The sequence below is a fragment of the Diorhabda sublineata genome, chromosome 10 (genome assembly GCF_026230105.1).
Source record: "Diorhabda sublineata isolate icDioSubl1.1 chromosome 10, icDioSubl1.1, whole genome shotgun sequence".
NCBI classification, from domain to species: Eukaryota; Metazoa; Arthropoda; class Insecta; order Coleoptera; family Chrysomelidae; genus Diorhabda; species Diorhabda sublineata.
In genome coordinates, this window is record NC_079483.1 from 19,224,292 (window position 1) to 19,245,660 (window position 21,369).

At 32.1% G+C, this 21,369-nt stretch overlaps 1 protein-coding gene across 1 annotated transcript in view; it reads left to right on the top strand.

The window, feature by feature from the left end:
* The first annotated feature begins 295 nt into the window (after positions 1-295).
* LOC130449611 (uncharacterized) overlaps positions 296-21,369 on the top strand; it is a 75,308-nt gene continuing 54,234 nt past the window's right edge. The window contains exons 1-2 of the mRNA XM_056787550.1: positions 296-433; positions 10,176-10,282. Coding sequence (XP_056643528.1) covers positions 420-433; positions 10,176-10,282 — 121 coding nt within the window. The 5' untranslated portion in view covers positions 296-419. The remainder of the gene's footprint in view (positions 434-10,175; positions 10,283-21,369) is intronic.

Sequence of the window (21,369 nt, forward strand, 5' to 3'; positions counted from 1 at the left end):
AAGATCGTATCCGAAAACCTAAACGTAGAAATTTTCATGATTTTACTATAAGTATTTTGCCATATACAGATAGTTTTAACTCATCCTGGGACACCGTATATACTGATAAGTATTAAAAAACCCAACGTAGTCCATTGTAAATCTGAACCAATTGTTTCATATATTTTTAAATATCAATCCTATTCGTACACGTAAAAAGCTTCAGAATTACATTTTCAGTTGTTGAATTTCTTCGAAAGCAGAAATATTATTCTGGTAGCGCAAAATCGGAAAACGACGCCAAATAGTCGCGCCAGAACTCCTCGTCGATTCAAGTGATATTCGTAAACTTTTGTAGGAAACCAGTGCTGCGATATTCCTTTCAAATGTAGTGGTTTTAATTGATGTAATCGAAGTGTAATTTCTCTTTTTTTCATATAATGTGGAATACGAAGTAAGTGATCTTAAAAAAATTTCATTTGACATATGACAGTTGACGTAAGAACATAGTAAATCCGATATATATTACAAAACATTATAATTTATCGCGATTTTTATATTTAGTCCAGGAATTTTTGTTAAAAAAACCACTGCAAGGTATAAAAAATCGCGTAGTCGCGAAAACTACAGGGTTCGTTCAGAAAATCACATATTTCATGACAGATTTCTTTCCTAGATCTGTCAATTTTCAGACAAAGTGTAAATAAGAGAAAAAAATAGGCAGCCCAGTCAAAAGAGATGAATTTTTGAGAATTTTGATAGCACGACACATTTACCTGTCGTCTTTCCTTTGTTGACAACATACCTGTAGTCGTCCATCTTGATTCTATACCTACTAATCAGTCAAAAGTGGTTGTCAATGTCAAAATTAAGTCTTGACAGCTCTAAAAAAGAAGTTTGTGGTGCGATTTTTAAAATTCTGTGATTCCTGTACTAAATTCTCTAGTTTACTTTAATTTGACTCGTTGATTTTCATTTTAAGGTACTAAAACTACTTAAATTCTTTACAAATGAAACACACCTGCTTAAAAGGGATGTTTTTGATGATTAATATTCCATTTTGATTAAAAAACAAAATTGTAAATCAAATGAATATATAATTTAGTGCATAGTTTAGTGAATAGTGAAGTGTATAATAAAATTACGTATATTACTGAATTTTTAAGGGTTTATAAATGATCCAACGGGTATTTAACCATCACAAGTGATAAAAAATGGACGAAGCGATAAGATTAGAAAACCGGTAGCGAAACAAACCGAAACTGTTCGTTTTAATGGCAATTACTGTCTACAAAAAAAAAATTTCCCGCCCACCGAACTGATTATGCTCAATTCACAAATAAAAATGTCTTACTTTCGATATAAGCGGTCGATGAGCTGAAACAATGATATTTTTGTTATGGGTAGATTGCAGATTTAATTATAGATAATTTCTAATGACCATTTGAAACGGAATTCGCCTTGTTTTTAATCAACTGTAGAATGATTAATGTACTTTATCTTTATTCCAATACGAAATAACAAAACTAAAGCGAAAATATAGTAAATAGATTCATATCGAAGAGAAAAAAGTATGTATTGAAACTAACCAAGATGAAAAATTTCTGTGATTGGCTCACACCCTAATATCTCGGTTAATTTTTAAGCAAATTGATAAGTAAAAACGTAGATTTATAGAAAATTTCATAACCTATAAGTGTATAAACGTTTTAAATTTCTCAAGACTTCTATTTTTTAAAGGGCGACGTTTAAAGGGTTCGAAAATGGTATCAGTCATACGTTAGGGTACGATTCGGAAGGCCATATCTCAGTTGTTTTAGATGTTACGAAAATTTTGGAAAAATCAAAATTTTTGTTAAAAAAAATACTAACTTTTTGTTCCCTATCAATTTTTATGTATATCTCATAGTTTTTCAGAAATTTTGAACAAAAGAGAATTTTTTAAAAATTTCGAAAATGATTTTTCGACTTTAAACATAATTTTTTTCGAAATAATGCGTTCTAAATGATTCAAAATCTCCAGAAATCATTATTAGTACGCGAGTCAAATGAATAATCACTAGATTATATATTAATTGCAATTGGGGTACTATTACTAAGGGTTGAATTAAAGTTTTTTTTTAGAAAAAAAAAATATAAATCGATTTTATTTCGACCATAACTTTCTTTGTTTTTATACTAGAAAGTTCTACTACGTCTCATTTTAAAGCTTTTTAAAAGTACTTTGAAAAAGGTTATATACGATTACATCGAAAATTTGACCGTTTTTGCGTTATTCAACGTTGATTTAAAAAAAAAATTTCGTTCGATAAAAACATTCAATTATCAATAAATCATAACTCGGTTTGTATTATACCTAAAGCAAATTTGAAAGAAACAATCTATTTATTTTTTTATAAACTTCATTTTTGTATCTCACACTTTTTCTGATAAAACCAAAATTATTTGAGTTATTAATGAAAAATCGATTAAAAACGTGGTTTTTTTCAAAAAATATTTCGATCGCGCATAACTAAAAAACTATTGATTTTTCAAAAAAAATACTAAGAACATTTTTTGTTCGAAATATCCAATTCTATCAATTTCCGCGGTTACTTTCAATATAAAAATTTTTCACCCCCTAGTTGGGGTGGAACTCACCTCAAAATTCCATTAAAATCGATGCAGGTGCAGGGTAATCGGGGTTGAAAACCTTGGTAGCCCGGACTACTAATTTTGAATCAACAATTACCTCAAATAAAAAAGAAATTTTATCAAAAGCTGTTGCGCAATTTCACTTTTGTGCTCTGGAGAATTTTCCCGAAATTTGATTCGGAAATTATTTTTCATTCTTAATGTCCTTCTCGACTATAACGAGCTATTCTTATTTCAAAGTATTAAGTCTGGTTCTCGTTAATTTTTAGCTGCGACAAACTCCGTTTATTCCATTCATTATACCGGTTTTTGTGTCGAGAGAAAAGGCTCTAATTAATCAAAAATCAAACCGAATTTAAAACTAAAACCCCAACAGAAATATAAAAATTAGATAAATAGATAATTGATATAATTAAAAACGACAATTACACACCAATACGTATTAATATATCATAGATTTAGATAGTACGACATTTTCCCAATTTTTTTCTGTACCGGGTGGACAAATAAAAACTAAATTATAATAGTGGCCTCGAAAAAAATTTTGAAATCATTTTTATCTCCACAAATTTACTCAATTAAGTGACACTTTATATACGAAAAATCGAGTTCTGCCCATTTTTCATTTGTTCAAACGGAACGTGGGGGAGAGCGGGACCGTTTTTTTATAAGTCCGGTTCTGCTAAGCCGACTCTGAAAAAGATTTTGTCCAGCAATACAAAATATGCAAATTTGAAGATCCAGTCCAAAAAATACGATTCTTTCCAGGTTCGGGATTATTTTTCGTAATTTTTCTTATAATCAGTGAAATAAACCAAAAAAAAATTTGAAAAAATTAATGAAATCTTCATTGGAATCGATAGAACGATCAGTTTAATTTAATATTTGAAGATGATTTCATGCAAATTTTGGCCGCGGCTTCGCTTTAAATAAATAAGGTCCAATTTTGGCACATTCTCCCCAACAAATCGGCCGTTATTTCACGAATAAATGCTTCAATATTGGCGTCAATCGTTACTAATTTATCCCCGTGGACATTACCCTTAACATGACCCCACAAGAAATAGTCCAAAGGTGTTAAATCACACGATTTAAGCGGCCCAAACGTGAGAGAAACTGTTCGCCGAAGACGGCCCTCAGTTCGGCCAATGTTTCACGTGGCGTGTGACACGTGACATGTCCACATGTCAGTTATGTCCAAGTCTTCCATTTTGGACAAAAAAAAATCGTCAATCTTCACCCGGTGGCACTCGTAACGTTCGGGCTATCTTCGTTTTTGAAGATGATGTCACCGGGTCATAATCCACACCAAACAGTGACTTTTTCGGGATGCATCGGTAGCTCTTGCAATGCTTCTGGATGGTCTTCACTTCAGATGCGACAATTTTGCTTGTTGGCGTATCCATTCAACCGGAAATGAGCTTTGTCGCTAAAAAAGTTGATGTTCAACTTTGCCAGCGCCCGTTCACCAAATGTTAGACGTTGTGGAAGATCGTGTGGCTTCAATTCTTGCACCAACCGGTTTTACACCCAAATCCTTTCGAAAAATTTTCCACTTAGTGGAGTACTAGAGGCCCAATTGCTGCAAACTTTTATGATTCCATTTAAATGTGTCAAAAAGATCGTAATATCTAAAATAAATAAAACAACGCCCTCCACCATTCATATTTTTTATTAAATAGCTCAGAATTTATATATTTTGTATTACTGGATTAAAAATCTTTCAAACAACATCGAGTTTATAAAAATTGACTGAGCAGAACCGGACTTGCGGATATATTTTCTTTTTCCACTCTCCCCCACATCTTATTTGGTGAGATAAACCGACACTTGTTAGACGAAAAATGCGCAGAATTTATCGAAGAATTCGATTATTTTATATAAAGTACCACTTGATTGGGGATATTTTTAAAAATTTCGTTATTACATTACCAAATACGCCCTAAATATAGTTATAATCGTAGATTAATTATAGTATTTTACTCGCTACCATAATTCTAATTCCTTTGATGGATTACAAACTTAATCTTTATGATTTACTATCTAAATAATAAATCATCATTTTTTCGGTCTGATATATATATTAAAATCCCCATTCCATTGGACATAACCAAATTTAGATTTTATGTATTCGAATGAATCATTTATTAGCTGTCCGTTGTAGGAAATTAATATTTTAATATAGGAGGGATCAACCCTACGAGGATTTTTTCATTAAACAGTTCGTATTGCGGTTGTAAAGATTTATATGTCGTGGTATGGCAAAGCTACCAGAATTTGTTTAGTTAAGTCCGAGTTAAGTCGAAAATTCAAAGCAATGTTGATTGTTTTTCAAGATAAAATTATCATCTTCACGTTCCCACAGGACTACGTGGAGGAATACGAAAAAAACGTCGCGACTTCTTCATCAAAACAATCTGCAAACTCATCCCGCACTGTCCTAACCAAAACCAACATTCCAGTGTTATATCATCCACCATATTCGCCGGATCTTACACCGCGCGACTTATTATTAGTGCCTGAGGTCAAATCTGCATTGGAAAAAAGGAAAAACCGGCGCGCGTTCTGAAGGAACTGACTAAAAAAAACTTTCTGCGCTGTTTCGAACAATGGAAAATAAAATCTCTCGTTATTTATTAACCGCACCTCGTATATACGTCCATAAATAAACCAGTAGTCACTGGGGGCCGGATCTGGATTGTACGGTGGTTGAGGAAGCAATTAGAAGTGAAATTCTTTCGATTTAATCATAGTTGTCATCGATTTGTGAATCGGTGCATTGTTCTGGTGAAACTTCGACGTTTTTCCTTGATTTTTGCATCCAACAACGATCTTTTGTGCTCGGGAGGTGGTTCACCGGCTGCAGTCCACTCGAATGATGATCGTTTCGATTCCGAAGTGAACTGATGAATCCAAGTTTCATCCATTCTTCTGATATCTTCATTAACCTAACCTAATCAATTTGTGGTTTTGTTTTCTGTAGTAACCACTTCAATTGGACCACCAAAACCTTCACCATCATCGTCAAGACCCAAGTCTTTATGCAAAATACGGTGTAACGACGTTTGTGGAATGGCTAGTTCCAAAGAACGACGAGGAATGGACAAAGCTGGGTTTTCTTCAACACTTTGGGCTACAGCAGCGATATTCTCAGTTGTTCTTGAGCGACGTGCACGGATTTTATTCTTCACATCACTAACTTGTCCCAACAGCTCAAATTTTTCCACCAATTTCTGTATTGCGTCCACTCAAAAATGTTTTAGTTTTACGAACCGTCTCCGCCAAACTTTCACCATTTTTATAGCGAATTTTAATAATTTCAATGCGTTGTCGAACGCATTTTCATTAATGGCGTAGTTTCTACTTGTCAAATGTCAAAAAATGACAGCTTTAAAAGTGACATTTACCGAAATAGCGGGCTGTTCAAAATAACACCTCTTATTAGAAAACTCTTTAGTAGTTTCACTCAAACGGCTGTCACTTTTTTATTACCAATCGAAACGTCATGAAATTTGACACGTAGTTATTTGAAAGTTGGTACTTCGTGAACGTCGTACGGATTTGACAGTGGCAACGCCATCTGTGTGTCAGTTACACGATTTATCGATATGAAAGCTCGTTATTGTTATTTTCCTTTACGTTTATTCGATTTACTCATATTTAATCATACACGTTCCTCGGAATTGTTCTTATAAGTTGAAGAATAAACTGAAACAATAAAGCGGCTCCTGCAAACTCGACGGAAAAGTTAAAGTTCGTTTATTGTACAAATCCTGGAGTTTACGAAACTCTGTTCGCATCACAATTCTGTTTATTTAGGTCAGTGGAAACTCCTCGCATGGTACATAGAAGAATTTTATTAAAAAATAACGTTAAATTTGAAAACTCACTTTCGGCTTTCGCGTGCTGTAGCTCCACAGACAATCAGAGATTTCATTCAATCGCAATTTCTTCGGATTCTATATAATAAAATTAGTAATTTCTTTCAGAGGAACTATTCTCTTTGAATTCGCGTCGTTTTCTTTTATTAACTCATTGAAACATGTTTTTTCAACTCGAAATATCGAACTCGATCAATTTTGATATTTCAAATATTCAAAATCTCGAAATACCGCGATTTAATCCTGACGAAACTATTAATAATAATCAAATTATTAACAACAAATGTTTTGGAAATTATTTTGTTAGCTCGTGGATCCATTTGGTGGATTATCTTCGCTGTTAAGGGTCTATTGGTAGAAGTTGAAATGTCCACATCTTGTATCCCATGACGAATTGACGTTTCAGTTACCACAACGTCGATGTTTTGTTCTGAACGACCTCTACGAGCTCCAATCGAACCGATACTTTCTAATTCTTCATGTTTACTAGCTCCCAGCCGTCAACGGCTGCTTCCGGCCAGTTCTCTCCAACTATTCTTTCTAGATCTTCTACATAATCTTCTATCCATGGACGGTTTCTTTTCCTTTTCGCTTCTTCTTCTATTAATAAGGATTTTTTTCATCCAAACGTCGTATTCTCTAGTTTCAGGAAGCTCTTTGAGACTTAAAAAGTTGTCTGGCTCCATTTTTAACATCCCCTTTCGAACCGATTGGTTCTGGTTATTTGGCCAACCGCTGATAATGGAATTGATTCATTTCAGGAGTGTACATCTGAAGGAAATCGAAAAGAACTGATTCAAATCTTCAAACAAATCATAAAGTATCTGATAACCGTCCAAAATCCTAGAAATATCTACCAAATAACATGGAAAAAGGACCTTCGTTTATTGTTCTGGAAAATCTCCTGATTTAACATCCTTTGATTCCTTTATGTCTTCGTACAATCCTTCACGAATCACCCGAAGAGAAAATAGAGAAGGCTCTAACGAAAAGGTTTATGTTTGAGCAGATATTGAGCTACCAGCACGAACATCGATCTAAGTGATTTTTTCCACGTCGGAATGTTAATAAATGATATGTATTCAGTAAGGGAATTTTCTCCATTTCATTTAAAGGAAATTTTATGGTAATTTTATTCAGTAGAAACATCGGAAAGGAAACTGCGAATTGGTTCATACCGGTTCAATCAAATTTCATGAATTTCATCGTATGGTGGGTTATAACAAGAAAGTTTTCTTTCATTTTCCTTTCGTTCAAATCTCATACGAAGATGAGGCCAGTAAAAAGTGGAAAGCACGACCTTTAACGATGAAAATACATGGCAAGCAAATTCAGGAAACTATTTTGTAGATGTGAAACGCGATGACCTAGTAATTGATTAATTAAGTCACAAATTTTAAGTCTCAACCACATTCACGAACAACATCAAGTTTTTTTTTGAGGTTAAGTAGAATTTAGTAAACAAATGACGTCACTGACATCTCTACAACTGTCAAGATCGAGTGCCTGTACGTGATTTGCTGCGAATTATCGATTTCGCGACTATTAATTCCGAAGTTTGAAATATCTAATTTTCTACGTGTATATAAAATTCTCGCGAGGCCCCTAAGGGTCTGAAACCCGGGGCAATCTGTCGATGAGGATGCTGCAACTAAATATTTTAACTTTTAATCAAATTTGAATGGAAATTGAATGGAAACACGTCTGTTTCCACTAAAATCGTCTCGAAACTGAATAGGAAACAATTCGGTTATAGCTGAGGTCATAAACATATCAAAAGGTAGTTTATTAACAATTAAGCATGAACATTTAACCACGAGAAAGCTTTTTTCAAAATGGGCGCGCAATTATACACATTCGATCAGAAACAACAACGAATTGATGCTTCAAAGCAGCGTTACTTTATTCTGTGATCAAAATGATCATCATCTGATTGGATTACAGCCGGTGAAACACGTCCAAAACCAGCTGGGAAGGTTGAGGCTTCAATATTTCGTGATAAGCGTGGTAAAAACCAAGGAAAAACGTCACCAGGACAATGCACCGATTCACAAGTCGGTTAAATTGAACGAATTACATTTCTAATCGCTTCATCATCCACCGTATAGTCCAGATCCGGCACTGAGTGACTACTGGCTACTCGCTGATTTAAAAAAAAAATTGGCGACGTTAAGAAATTTATCTCAAATGAAGAAGAAATTGTTAAAACTGAGTTGGAACGATTGGATTGCTCTTGGGGGAGAGAAAAATCACACGACTTGAGCAGTTGATGTGATACTTAGGAGTAAAGCAAAAAAAGATGTAACAAAACTATATAGAGATGGGAAGGAATCTGGAGACAGAGCATCCAGCACTTACTCCGGACTTTGCACCTTCAGATCACTGTTTATTCAGATCCATGGCGAAATGTTTGTACCCAAATGCATCTAAGTCAAAAGTATGACCTAACCAAGGTTTCAAAGAGTTTACTAAACGTTGGGGCAAAGATATTGAATACTATGGACAATTTGTATCATTATTAGACATAAAGTAGTGGAAATAAGTTCAAAATGTCTAAAATTCGACGTTACTCAACAATATCTTGAAGTCCAACAAACATTCTTTCTGTAGACAAATTTTAAAGTCAATATACGACAAATTTTTCATTAATTTCACACCGAGTAGTCTCGCGGTTGAATCTACGAAAATATGTTGAATTTAACCATCGTTTTAATCTTTTTTCGCGCTGTTTTGATCCAACTAACATATGTTTTGGTTAATATATTTTGAAATATAAGATTCTCGCCAGTTTTAAACCGAACCAAGGAAACTTTTGAGCAAAATCAATATTTAGTTAGGTTATGTCATAACCTATTTCACTCACAGACACCGAAACATAACATACACCGACCCCAATAGCAAACCAAATAGGATGCACAGGATTATGCTAATAAATCGGATTGAGCTACCTCCAGAATTGTAAATTATCCGATAAACTCACGTCAACAGCGAGAATATTAATTTACAGACGTTCGTTGATTGAAAAAAAAAAAAACAGTACACAGTACACAGATCAATCGTTCAATTTTCCACCACGAAACAATCAAGTGTTTCCCCATTTATAAATCAACAGAATCTGAAATTTCTTCGGCAACAGATGTCTTATAAAGAAAGTGTTTCGTATACTTAACCTCAAAGTTCCTATTTCCCCGAAAATCCGAAATCAACTTCGGCTATATTTGCTTGAAAACTGTATTTGAAATTGAAATAGATTTAAATGAGAACAGGACTACCACATACACTTTTCCTCCTCATTGCTGGAAAATCTTTGACCACCAAGTCTAGGAACAGAAAATAATCCGAGAGGACTAAGTCTGGTGACTGGGGTGCATGAAATAACAATTCAAACTTCACCAAACCGGTTCCAAAGAAGACAAAGACCGTTCCATCTGCAGGCGGGGTTATGGTGAAGGTTTTTTGGGATTTTCGTGGAATAATTCCCATTAAAACCTCGTATTTTATTAACAGGACGTTTATATATGAAAATTTTTGAGTTTATCTTGTATAAATAAATAAGAGTCGTTAAATTTATTTTTATTATTGTGTTATAATATAATTAAATAAATATTTATGGCCGTGGAGATCCGTTGAAGTTTACTTAATATCAGCTTTGTCTAGAATTAACATGGTGGTTGTTTACAGACGGCATTGCTCCCTGCGGATCATACCACTGCTGATGATAATGTTGTTTGACTTCAACCCCTTGACGTATGCTACAAAGGCGCACATCCCGAATATGGAATATTTAGGTTTGCTTTTACTTTTGACATGCATGACACATCAATTTACATTTCGTTATTTGCTTCGCAATCATTTAGATACGTATTTGGTTTTAATTTCAACTCGAATGTGTTTTTGATTATAACTATTCATCACGTATCACAATCATAAGTAGAAAATTTTATAATTATACAATACTAGTCGTAATAAATGCTAAATTCTGAGAAACGGCAACAACGATGTCAATATGTCAAAGCTGTCAATGTCAACTTGAAGTTTGATATATTGAACGTACTCAAAACGTATTGTCATACGAGTGTTGTTTGAATTGTTTATAGACATTTGAAATCGAATCCATACGTTTTTTCTTATAAATACATTGCGTTAATAAAATGAAGTGATTAATATTTCAAATTGAGGTTATCTGGAGAAATATACGAGGTTTGAAAGAGAGATAAAAAGTTATTCAAGTTTTGAGATATGGTAATATTGATATGAACGTGTCAAAGCTGTCAACGTCAACTTGAAGTTTGACGTATTGAACGTACTCAAAACGTATTGTCATACGAGTGTTGTTTGAATTGTTTATAGACATTTGAAATCGAATCCATACGTTTTTTCTTATAAATACATTGCGTTAATAAAATGAAGTGATTAATATTTCAAATTGAGGTTATCTGGAGAAATATACGAGGTTTGAAAGAGAGATAAAAAGTTATTCAAGTTTTGAGATATGGTAATATTGATATGAACGTGTCAAAGCTGTCAACGTCAACTTGAAGTTTGACGTATTGAACGTACTCAAAACGTATTGTCATACGAGTGTTGTTTGAATTGTTTATAGACATTTGAAATCGAATCCATACGTTTTTTCTTATAAATACAGTGCGTTCATAAAATCAAGTGATTAATATTTCAAATTGAGGTTATCTGTAGAAATCTACGAGGTTTGAAAGAGAGAGAAAAAGTTATTCAGGTTTTGAGATATGGTAATATTGATATGAACGTGTCAAAGCTGTCAATGTCAACTTGAAGTTTGACGTATTGAACGTACTCAAAACGTATTGTCATACGAGTGTTTTTTGAATTGTTTATAGACATTTGAAATCGAACTCATACGTTTTTTCTTATAAATACAGTGCGTTCATAAAATCAAGTGATTAATATTTCAAATTGAGGTTATCTGGAGAAATATACGAGGTTTGAAAGAGAGATAAAAAGTTATTCAGGTTTTGAGATATGGTAATATTGATATGAACGTGTCAAAGCTGTCAATGTCAACTTGAAGTTTGACGTATTGAACGTACTCAAAACGTATTGTCATACGAGTGTTTTTTGAATTGTTTATAGACATTTGAAATCGAACTCATACGTTTTTTCTTATAAATACAGTGCGTTAATAAAATCAAGTGATTAATATTTCAAATTGAGGTTATCTGTAGAAATCTACGGGGTTTGAAAGAGAGAGAAAAAGTTATTCAGGTTTTGAGATATGGTAATATTGATATGAACGTGTCAAAGCTGTCAATGTCAACTTGAAGTTTGACGTATTGAACGTACTCAAAACGTATTGTCATACGAGTGCTGTTTGAATTGTTTATAGACATTTGAAATCAAATCTATACGTTTTTTCTTATAAATACAGTGCGTTAATAAAATCAAGTGATTAATATTTCAAATTCAGGTTATCTGTAGAAATCTACGGGGTTTGAAAGAGAGAGAAAAAGTTATTCAGGTTTTGAGATATGGTAATATTGATATGAACGTGTCAAAGCTGTCAACGTCAACTTGAAGTTTGACGTATTGAACGTACTCAAAACGTATTGTCATACGAGTGTTTTTTGAATTGTTTATAGACATTTGAAATCGAATCCATACGTTTTTTCTTATAAATACAGTGCGTTAATAAAATCAAGTGATTAATATTTCAAATTCAGGTTATCTGTAGAAATCTACGAGGTTTGAAAGAGAGATAAAAAGTTATTCAAGTTTTGAGATATGGTAATATTGATATGAACATGTCAAAGCTGTCAATGTCAACTTGAAGTTTGATATATTGAACGTACTCAAAACGTATTGTCATACGAGTGCTGTTTGAATTGTTTATAGACATTTTGAAATCGAATCTATACGTTTTTTCTTATAAATATAGTGCGTTAATAAAATCAAGTGATTAATATTTCAAATTGAGGTTATCTGTAGAAGTCTACGAGGTTTGAAAGAGAGAGAAAAAGTTGAATTCAAGTTTTGAGATATGGTAATATTGATATGAACATGTCAAAGCTGTCAATGTCAACTTGAAGTTTGACATATTGAACGTACTCAAAACGTATTGTCATACGAGTGCTGTTTGAATTGTTTATAGACATTTTGAAATCGAATCTATACGTTTTTTCTTATAAATATAGTGCGTTAATAAAATCAAGTGATTAATATTTCAAATTGAGGTTATCTGTAGAAATCTACGAGGTTTGAAAGAGAGATAAGAAGTTATTCAAGTTTTGAGATATGGTAATATTGATATGAACATGTCAAAGCTGTCAATGTCAACTTGAAGTTTGACATATTGAACGTACTCAAAACGTATTGTCATACGAGTGCTGTTTGAATTGTTTATAGACATTTTGAAATCGAATCTATACGTTTTTTCTTATAAATATAGTGCGTTAATAAAATCAAGTGATTAATATTTCAAATTGAGGTTATCTGTAGAAGTCTACGAGGTTTGAAAGAGAGAGAAAAAGTTATTCAAGTTTTGAGATATGGTAATATTGATATGAACATGTCAAAGCTGTCAATGTCAACTTGAAGTTTGACATATTGAACGTACTCAAAACGTATTGTCATACGAGTGCTGTTTGAATTGTTTATAGACATTTTGAAATCGAATCTATACGTTTTTTCTTATAAATATAGTGCGTTAATAAAATCAAGTGATTAATATTTCAAATTGAGGTTATCTGTAGAAATCTACGAGGTTTGAAAGAGAGATAAGAAGTTATTCAAGTTTTGAGATATGGTAATATTGATATGAACATGTCAAAGCTGTCAATGTCAACTTGAAGTTTGACATATTGAACGTACTCAAAACGTATTGTCATACGAGTGCTGTTTGAATTGTTTATAGACATTTTGAAATCGAATCTATACGTTTTTTCTTATAAATATAGTGCGTTAATAAAATCAAGTGATTAATATTTCAAATTGAGGTTATCTGTAGAAGTCTACGAGGTTTGAAAGAGAGAGAAAAAGTTATTCAAGTTTTGAGATATGGTAATATTGATATGAACATGTCAAAGCTGTCAATGTCAACTTGAAGTTTGACATATTGAACGTACTCAAAACGTATTGTCATACGAGTGCTGTTTGAATTGTTTATAGACATTTTGAAATCGAATCTATACGTTTTTTCTTATAAATATAGTGCGTTAATAAAATCAAGTGATTAATATTTCAAATTGAGGTTATCTGTAGAAATCTACGAGGTTTGAAAGAGAGATAAGAAGTTATTCAAGTTTTGAGATATGGTAATATTGATATGAACATGTCAAAGCTGTCAATGTCAACTTGAAGTTTGACATATTGAACGTACTCAAAACGTATTGTCATACGAGTGCTGTTTGAATTGTTTATAGACATTTTGAAATCGAATCTATACGTTTTTTCTTATAAATATAGTGCGTTAATAAAATCAAGTGATTAATATTTCAAATTGAGGTTATCTGTAGAAGTCTACGAGGTTTGAAAGAGAGAGAAAAAGTTGAATTCAAGTTTTGAGATATGGTAATATTGATATGAACATGTCAAAGCTGTCAATGTCAACTTGAAGTTTGACGTATTGAACGTACTCAAAACGTATTGTCATACGAGTGCTGTTTGAATTGTTTATAGACATTTTGAAATCGAATTCATACGTTTTTTCTTATAAATACAGTGCGTTAATAAAATCAAGTGATTAATATTTCAAATTGAGGTTATCTGTAGAAGTCTACGAGGTTTGAAAGAGAGATAAAAAGTTATTCAAGTTTTGAGATATGGTAATATTGATATGAACATGTCAAAGCTGTCAATGTCAACTTGAAGTTTGACATATTGAACGTACTCAAAACGTATTGTCATACGAGTGCTGTTTGAATTGTTTATAGACATTTTGAAATCGAATCTATACGTTTTTTCTTATAAATATAGTGCGTTAATAAAATCAAGTGATTAATATTTCAAATTGAGGTTATCTGTAGAAGTCTACGAGGTTTGAAAGAGAGAGAAAAAGTTGAATTCAAGTTTTGAGATATGGTAATATTGATATGAACATGTCAAAGCTGTCAATGTCAACTTGAAGTTTGACGTATTGAACGTACTCAAAACGTATTGTCATACGAGTGCTGTTTGAATTGTTTATAGACATTTTGAAATCGAATTCATACGTTTTTTCTTATAAATACAGTGCGTTAATAAAATCAAGTGATTAATATTTCAAATTGAGGTTATCTGTAGAAATCTACGAGGTTTGAAAGAGAGATAAGAAGTTATTCAAGTTTTGAGATATGGTAATATTGATATGAACGTGTCAAAGCTGTCAATGTCAACTTGAAGTTTGACGTATTGAACGTACTCAAAACGTATTGTCATACGAGTGCTGTTTGAATTGTTTATAGACATTTTGAAATCGAATCTATAGGTTTTTTCCTATAAATACAGTGCGTTAATAAAATCAAGTGATTAATATTTCAAATTCAGGTTATCTGTAGAAATCTACGGGGTTTGAAAGAGAGAGAAAAAGTTATTCAGGTTTTGAGATATGGTAATATTGATATGAACGTGTCAAAGCTGTCAACGTCAACTTGAAGTTTGACGTATTGAACGTACTCAAAACGTATTGTCATACGAGTGCTGTTTGAATTGTTTATAGACATTTGAAATCGAACTCATACGTTTTTTCTTATAAATACAGTGCGTTAATAAAATCAAGTGATTAATATTTCAAATTGAGGTTATCTGGAGAAATATACGAGGTTTGAAAGAGAGATAAAAAGTTATTCAAGTTTTGAGATATGGTAATATTGATATGAACATGTCAAAGCTGTCAATGTCAACTTGAAGTTTGACATATTGAACGTACTCAAAACGTATTGTCATACGAGTGTTGTTTGAATTGTTTATAGACATTTGAAATCAAATCTATACGTTTTTTCTTATAAATACAGTGCGTTAATAAAATCAAGTGATTAATATTTCAAATTCAGGTTATCTGTAGAAATCTACGGGGTTTGAAAGAGAGAGAAAAAGTTATTCAGGTTTTGAGATATGGTAATATTGATATGAACGTGTCAAAGCTGTCAACGTCAACTTGAAGTTTGACGTATTGAACGTACTCAAAACGTATTGTCATACGAGTGCTGTTTGAATTGTTTATAGACATTTTGAAATCGAACTCATACGTTTTTTCTTATAAATACAGTGCGTTTATAAAATCAAGTGATTAATATTTCAAATTGAGGTTATCTGGAGAAATATACGAGGTTTGAAAGAGAGATAAAAAGTTATTCAAGTTTTGAGATATGGTAATATTGATATGAACGTGTCAAAGCTGTCAATGTCAACTTGAAGTTTGACGTATTGAACGTACTCAAAACGTATTGTCATACGAGTGCTGTTTGAATTGTTTATAGACATTTTGAAATCGAATTCATACGTTTTTTCTTATAAATACAGTGCGTTAATAAAATCAAGTGATTAATATTTCAAATTGAGGTTATCTGTAGAAATCTACGAGGTTTGAAAGAGAGATAAGAAGTTATTCAAGTTTTGAGATATGGTAATATTGATATGAACATGTCAAAGCTGTCAATGTCAACTTGAAGTTTGACATATTGAACGTACTCAAAACGTATTGTCATACGAGTGTTGTTTGAATTGTTTATAGACATTTGAAATCAAATCTATACGTTTTTTCTTATAAATACAGTGCGTTAATAAAATCAAGTGATTAATATTTCAAATTCAGGTTATCTGTAGAAATCTACGAGGTTTGAAAGAGAGATAAGAAGTTATTCAAGTTTTGAGATATGGTAATATTGATATGAACGTGTCAAAGCTGTCAACGTCAACTTGAAGTTTGACGTATTGAACGTACTCAAAACGTATTGTCATACGAGTGCTGTTTGAATTGTTTATAGACATTTTGAAATCGAATTCATACGTTTTTTCTTATAAATACAGTGCGTTAATAAAATCAAGTGATTAATATTTCAAATTCAGGTTATCTGTAGAAATCTACGGGGTTTGAAAGAGAGAGAAAAACTTATTCAGGTTTTGAGATATGGTAATATTGATATGAACGTGTCAAAGCTGTCAACGTCAACTTGAAGTTTGACGTATTGAACGTACTCAAAACGTATTGTCATACGAGTGCTGTTTGAATTGTTTATAGACATTTGAAATCGAACTCATACGTTTTTTCTTATAAATACAGTGCGTTAATAAAATCAAGTGATTAATATTTTAAATTGAGGTTATCTGTAGAAATATACGAGGTTTGAAAGAGAGATAAAAAGTTATTCAAGTTTTGAGATATGGTAATATTGATATGAACGTGTCAAAGCTGTCAATGTCAACTTGAAGTTTGACGTATTAAACGTACTCAAAACGTATTGTCATACGAGTGCTGTTTGAATTGTTTATAGACATTTTGAAATCGAATCTATAGGTTTTTTCCTATAAATACAGTGCGTTAATAAAATCAAGTGATTAATATTTCAAATTGAGGTTATCTGTAGAAATCTACGGGGTTTGAAAGAGAGAGAAAAAGTTATTCAGGTTTTGAGATATGGTAATATTGATATGAACGTGTCAAAGCTGTCAACGTCAACTTGAAGTTTGACGTATTGAACGTACTCAAAACGTATTGTCATACGAGTGCTGTTTGAATTGTTTATAGACATTTGAAATCGAACTCATACGTTTTTTCTTATAAATACAGTGCGTTAATAAAATCAAGTGATTAATATTTTAAATTGAGGTTATCTGTAGAAATATACGAGGTTTGAAAGAGAGATAAAAAGTTATTCAAGTTTTGAGATATGGTAATATTGATATGAACGTGTCAAAGCTGTCAATGTCAACTTGAAGTTTGACGTATTAAACGTACTCAAAACGTATTGTCATACGAGTGCTGTTTGAATTGTTTATAGACATTTTGAAATCGAATCTATAGGTTTTTTCCTATAAATACAGTGCGTTAATAAAATCAAGTGATTAATATTTCAAATTGAGGTTATCTGTAGAAATCTACGGGGTTTGAAAGAGAGAGAAAAAGTTATTCAGGTTTTGAGATATGGTAATATTGATATGAACGTGTCAAAGCTGTCAATGTCAACTTGAAGTTTGACATATTGAACGTACTCAAAACGTATTGTCATACGAGTGTTGTTTGAATTGTTTATAGACATTTGAAATCAAATCTATACGTTTTTTCTTATAAATACAGTGCGTTAATAAAATCAAGTGATTAATATTTCAAATTCAGGTTATCTGTAGAAATCTACGGGGTTTGAAAGAGAGAGAAAAAGTTATTCAGGTTTTGAGATATGGTAATATTGATATGAACGTGTCAAAGCTGTCAATGTCAACTTGAAGTTTGACATATTGAACGTACTCAAAACGTATTGTCATACGAGTGTTGTTTGAATTGTTTATAGACATTTGAAATCAAATCTATACGTTTTTTCTTATAAATACAGTGCGTTAATAAAATCAAGTGATTAATATTTCAAATTCAGGTTATCTGTAGAAATCTACGGGGTTTGAAAGAGAGAGAAAAACTTATTCAGGTTTTGAGATATGGTAATATTGATATGAACGTGTCAAAGCTGTCAATGTCAACTTGAAGTTTGACGTATTGAACGTACTCAAAACGTATTGTCATACGAGTGTTGTTTGAATTGTTTACACATTGAAACATGGAATTAAAGTCATTTATCAAATAGTGCAAAATAAGTTAACGAAATTCAAATTTAATAAACGCATCAAGATGAAGATTTTACATACAAGGAGCTTCGAAATGCTTTTCACAACAATTCAAGCACCAACCCTCGTTTTATTTATTTTCGATATAAAAATGTTTTGTGTTCATCAAGACTTTTCACCACTAGAAAGGTTTTTAATCTGTCTTTTGTGTATTGTAATTATTGAATTTCCGAATGAAAACTCATTTAGTAAGCGGATTCAATAGGGAAACAACAAAAATAACGATTCAATAGCGATGAAATAGAGTTAATTGATGAAACAACGATTGAAACTGACAAACATCGCACGTACACTGTTGTCGGTTTTAATTAGTCGAGATTTCACACCTAGTGTTGGTTAATTTTCATATAAACTTGATGTGAATAAAATTACTTAGATCAAGATGTAATTTTCGATCTTCCCCCGTATCTCTAATGGAAATAATAATTTGGTTTGGTTTGTATACGATGCGGCGTTCGAAATTTTAACGGTGTATCTAATTTTCCCACGCTAGGCAACTCCATCGTTTTTATTACTGCACTAAATATTTTCTGCATTGCAGCTACATCATGTACATCAAGTTATTTTCAACAGATATCATTATTAAACACAGAAATAATGTGGAAAATTCTGATAATTTGTTTGCAAATAATGTAATCACAAATAGAATCGATAATTATTCGTATTCCAAGGACTGCAAGTGCTATTTTTTGAACGACGCATAAGATAAAACAAATAATTTCAGAAAATGAAAAATTCAAGGTTACGCAAAATCATCGAAGCGCAACTGTCAACTGTCAACATTGAAGCGTGTACTCCAGAGCGTTCGGCAAGTGTTTTGCAGTACGGAACTATCATTTTCAGTACACGGAACACTCGAAACGCAACTTTCGGTATGTAAATGAATACAGAACGAAGATGGCGTCGTCTAAAACATAATTTTTAGATGAATTAGATTTAGGAAAACTTGACGATTAGACGTTGATATATTTGACACACAAGAAACAGTTTATTAACTTTTGTTTACGTATTAGAAACGAAAATATTGAGGTTATATTTTCATTAAAGAATAACTTTTTTTATAGCCGATTTTTCTATACAAATTTCATGTTTGATGGATGTTTCGCAGGTTCTTTGTGAATGTGTCGATTCATGTCAAAATAAGGTAAAACTCCCGTTCAAATTTTCGATTTATAAGACGTTTTTCAGCTTATAAATAAATATGGATAGCAATTCGGTTCTCTAAACACAGTTAAAAATTCCTGCATCAATATCTTTGCATATTAAATGTATATTTACACATAAAACGCTTCATCTTGTATTCTCCAAGACAAAACAGTAATCAGCGGTGGTTTTTGATTCTTCCAGCATTTCAATTACCAAAACAAAACAGTCATATTATTTGCTTTCAACGATTCCTTGAATAAAATCATTTCTTTCGCCGTAAAAAAATTGTAGGCCACTATAAATCAAAAACGTGTATTTGTTTCGATTAACAATCTAGGTATTATGTGGAAATGTTTAAAGTTTTCTGTTAATTAAGAAAATATTTATGACATAGTACGATTGGAGTGGAGTAAAACCTCAGAAAAACTAAGCATTTTCCAAGTATAAATTCAAGCAATTGGAAAATTTCTCCGGTTGAATCTATCGCAAACAAAATCATCAATCATATTATTTGCTTTCAACGATTCCTTGAATAAAATCATTTCTTTCGCCGTAAAAAAATTGTAGGCCACGATAAATCAAAAACGTGTAGCTGTTTCGATTAACAATCTATGGTATTATGTGGAAATGTTTAAAGTTTTCTGTTAATTACGAAAATATTTATGACATAGTACGATTGGAGTGGAGTAAAGCCTCAGAAAAACTAAGCATTTTCCAAGCATAAATTCATGCAATTGGAAAATTTCTCCGGTTGAATCTATCGCAAACAAAATCATCAATCATATTATTTGCTTTCAACGATTCCTTGAATAAAATCATTTCTTTCGCCGTAAAAAAATTGTAGGCCACGATAAATCAAAAACGTGTAGCTGTTTCGATTAACAATCTATGGTATTATGTGGAAATGTTTAAAGTTTTCTGTTAATTACGAAAATATTTATGACATAGTACGATTGGAGTGGAGTAAAGCCTCAGAAAAACTAAGCATTTTCCAAGCATAAATTCATGCAATTGGAAAATTTCTCCGGTTGAATCTATCGCAAACAAAATCATCAATCATATTATTTGCTTTCAACGATTCCTCGAATAAAATCATTTCTTTCGCCGTAAACAAATTGTAGGCTACTATAAATCAAAAACGTGTAGACGTTTCGATTAACAATCTATGGTGTTATGTGGAAATGTTTAAAGTTTTCTGTTAATTACGAAAATATTTATGACAGTACGATTGGAGTGGAGTAAAACTCAGAAAAACTAAGCATTTTCCAAGTATAAATTCAAGCAATTGGAAAATTTCTCTGGTTGAATCTATCGCAAACAAAATCATCAATCATATTATTTGCTTTCAACGATTCCTCGAATAAAATCATTTCTTTCGCCGTAAAAAAATTGTAGGCCACGATAAATCAAAAACGTGTAGCTGTTTCGATTAACAATCTATGGTATTATGTGGAAATGTTTAAAGTTTTCTGTTAGTTAAGAAAATATTTAGGACATAGTACGATTGGAGTGGAGTAAAGCCTCAGAAAAACTAAGCATTTTCCAAGCATAAATTCATGCAATTGGAAAATTTCTCCGGTTGAATCTATCGCAAACAAAATCATCAATCATATTATTTGCTTTCAACGATTCCTTGAATAAAATCATTTCTTTCGCCGTAAAAAAATTGTAGGCCACTATAAATCAAAAACGTGTAGACGTTTCGATTAACAATCTATGTATTATGTGGAAATGTTTAAAGTTTTCAATGGGGCACTGTCGCTTCGATAGACACCTGAAGATGTTAGGCCTAGCAGATAATGCAGATTTTGTTGCTCAGAAACACTGAGGCATTCCAGATCAATACACCTGGGAAGGTTTTTCAAAAGGAGTGGGATTGAGGGATCAGATGTAGGCATTGGGTTTTCCAGATTTGGATTACGAATGCTTCGTCGTTCTATTACTC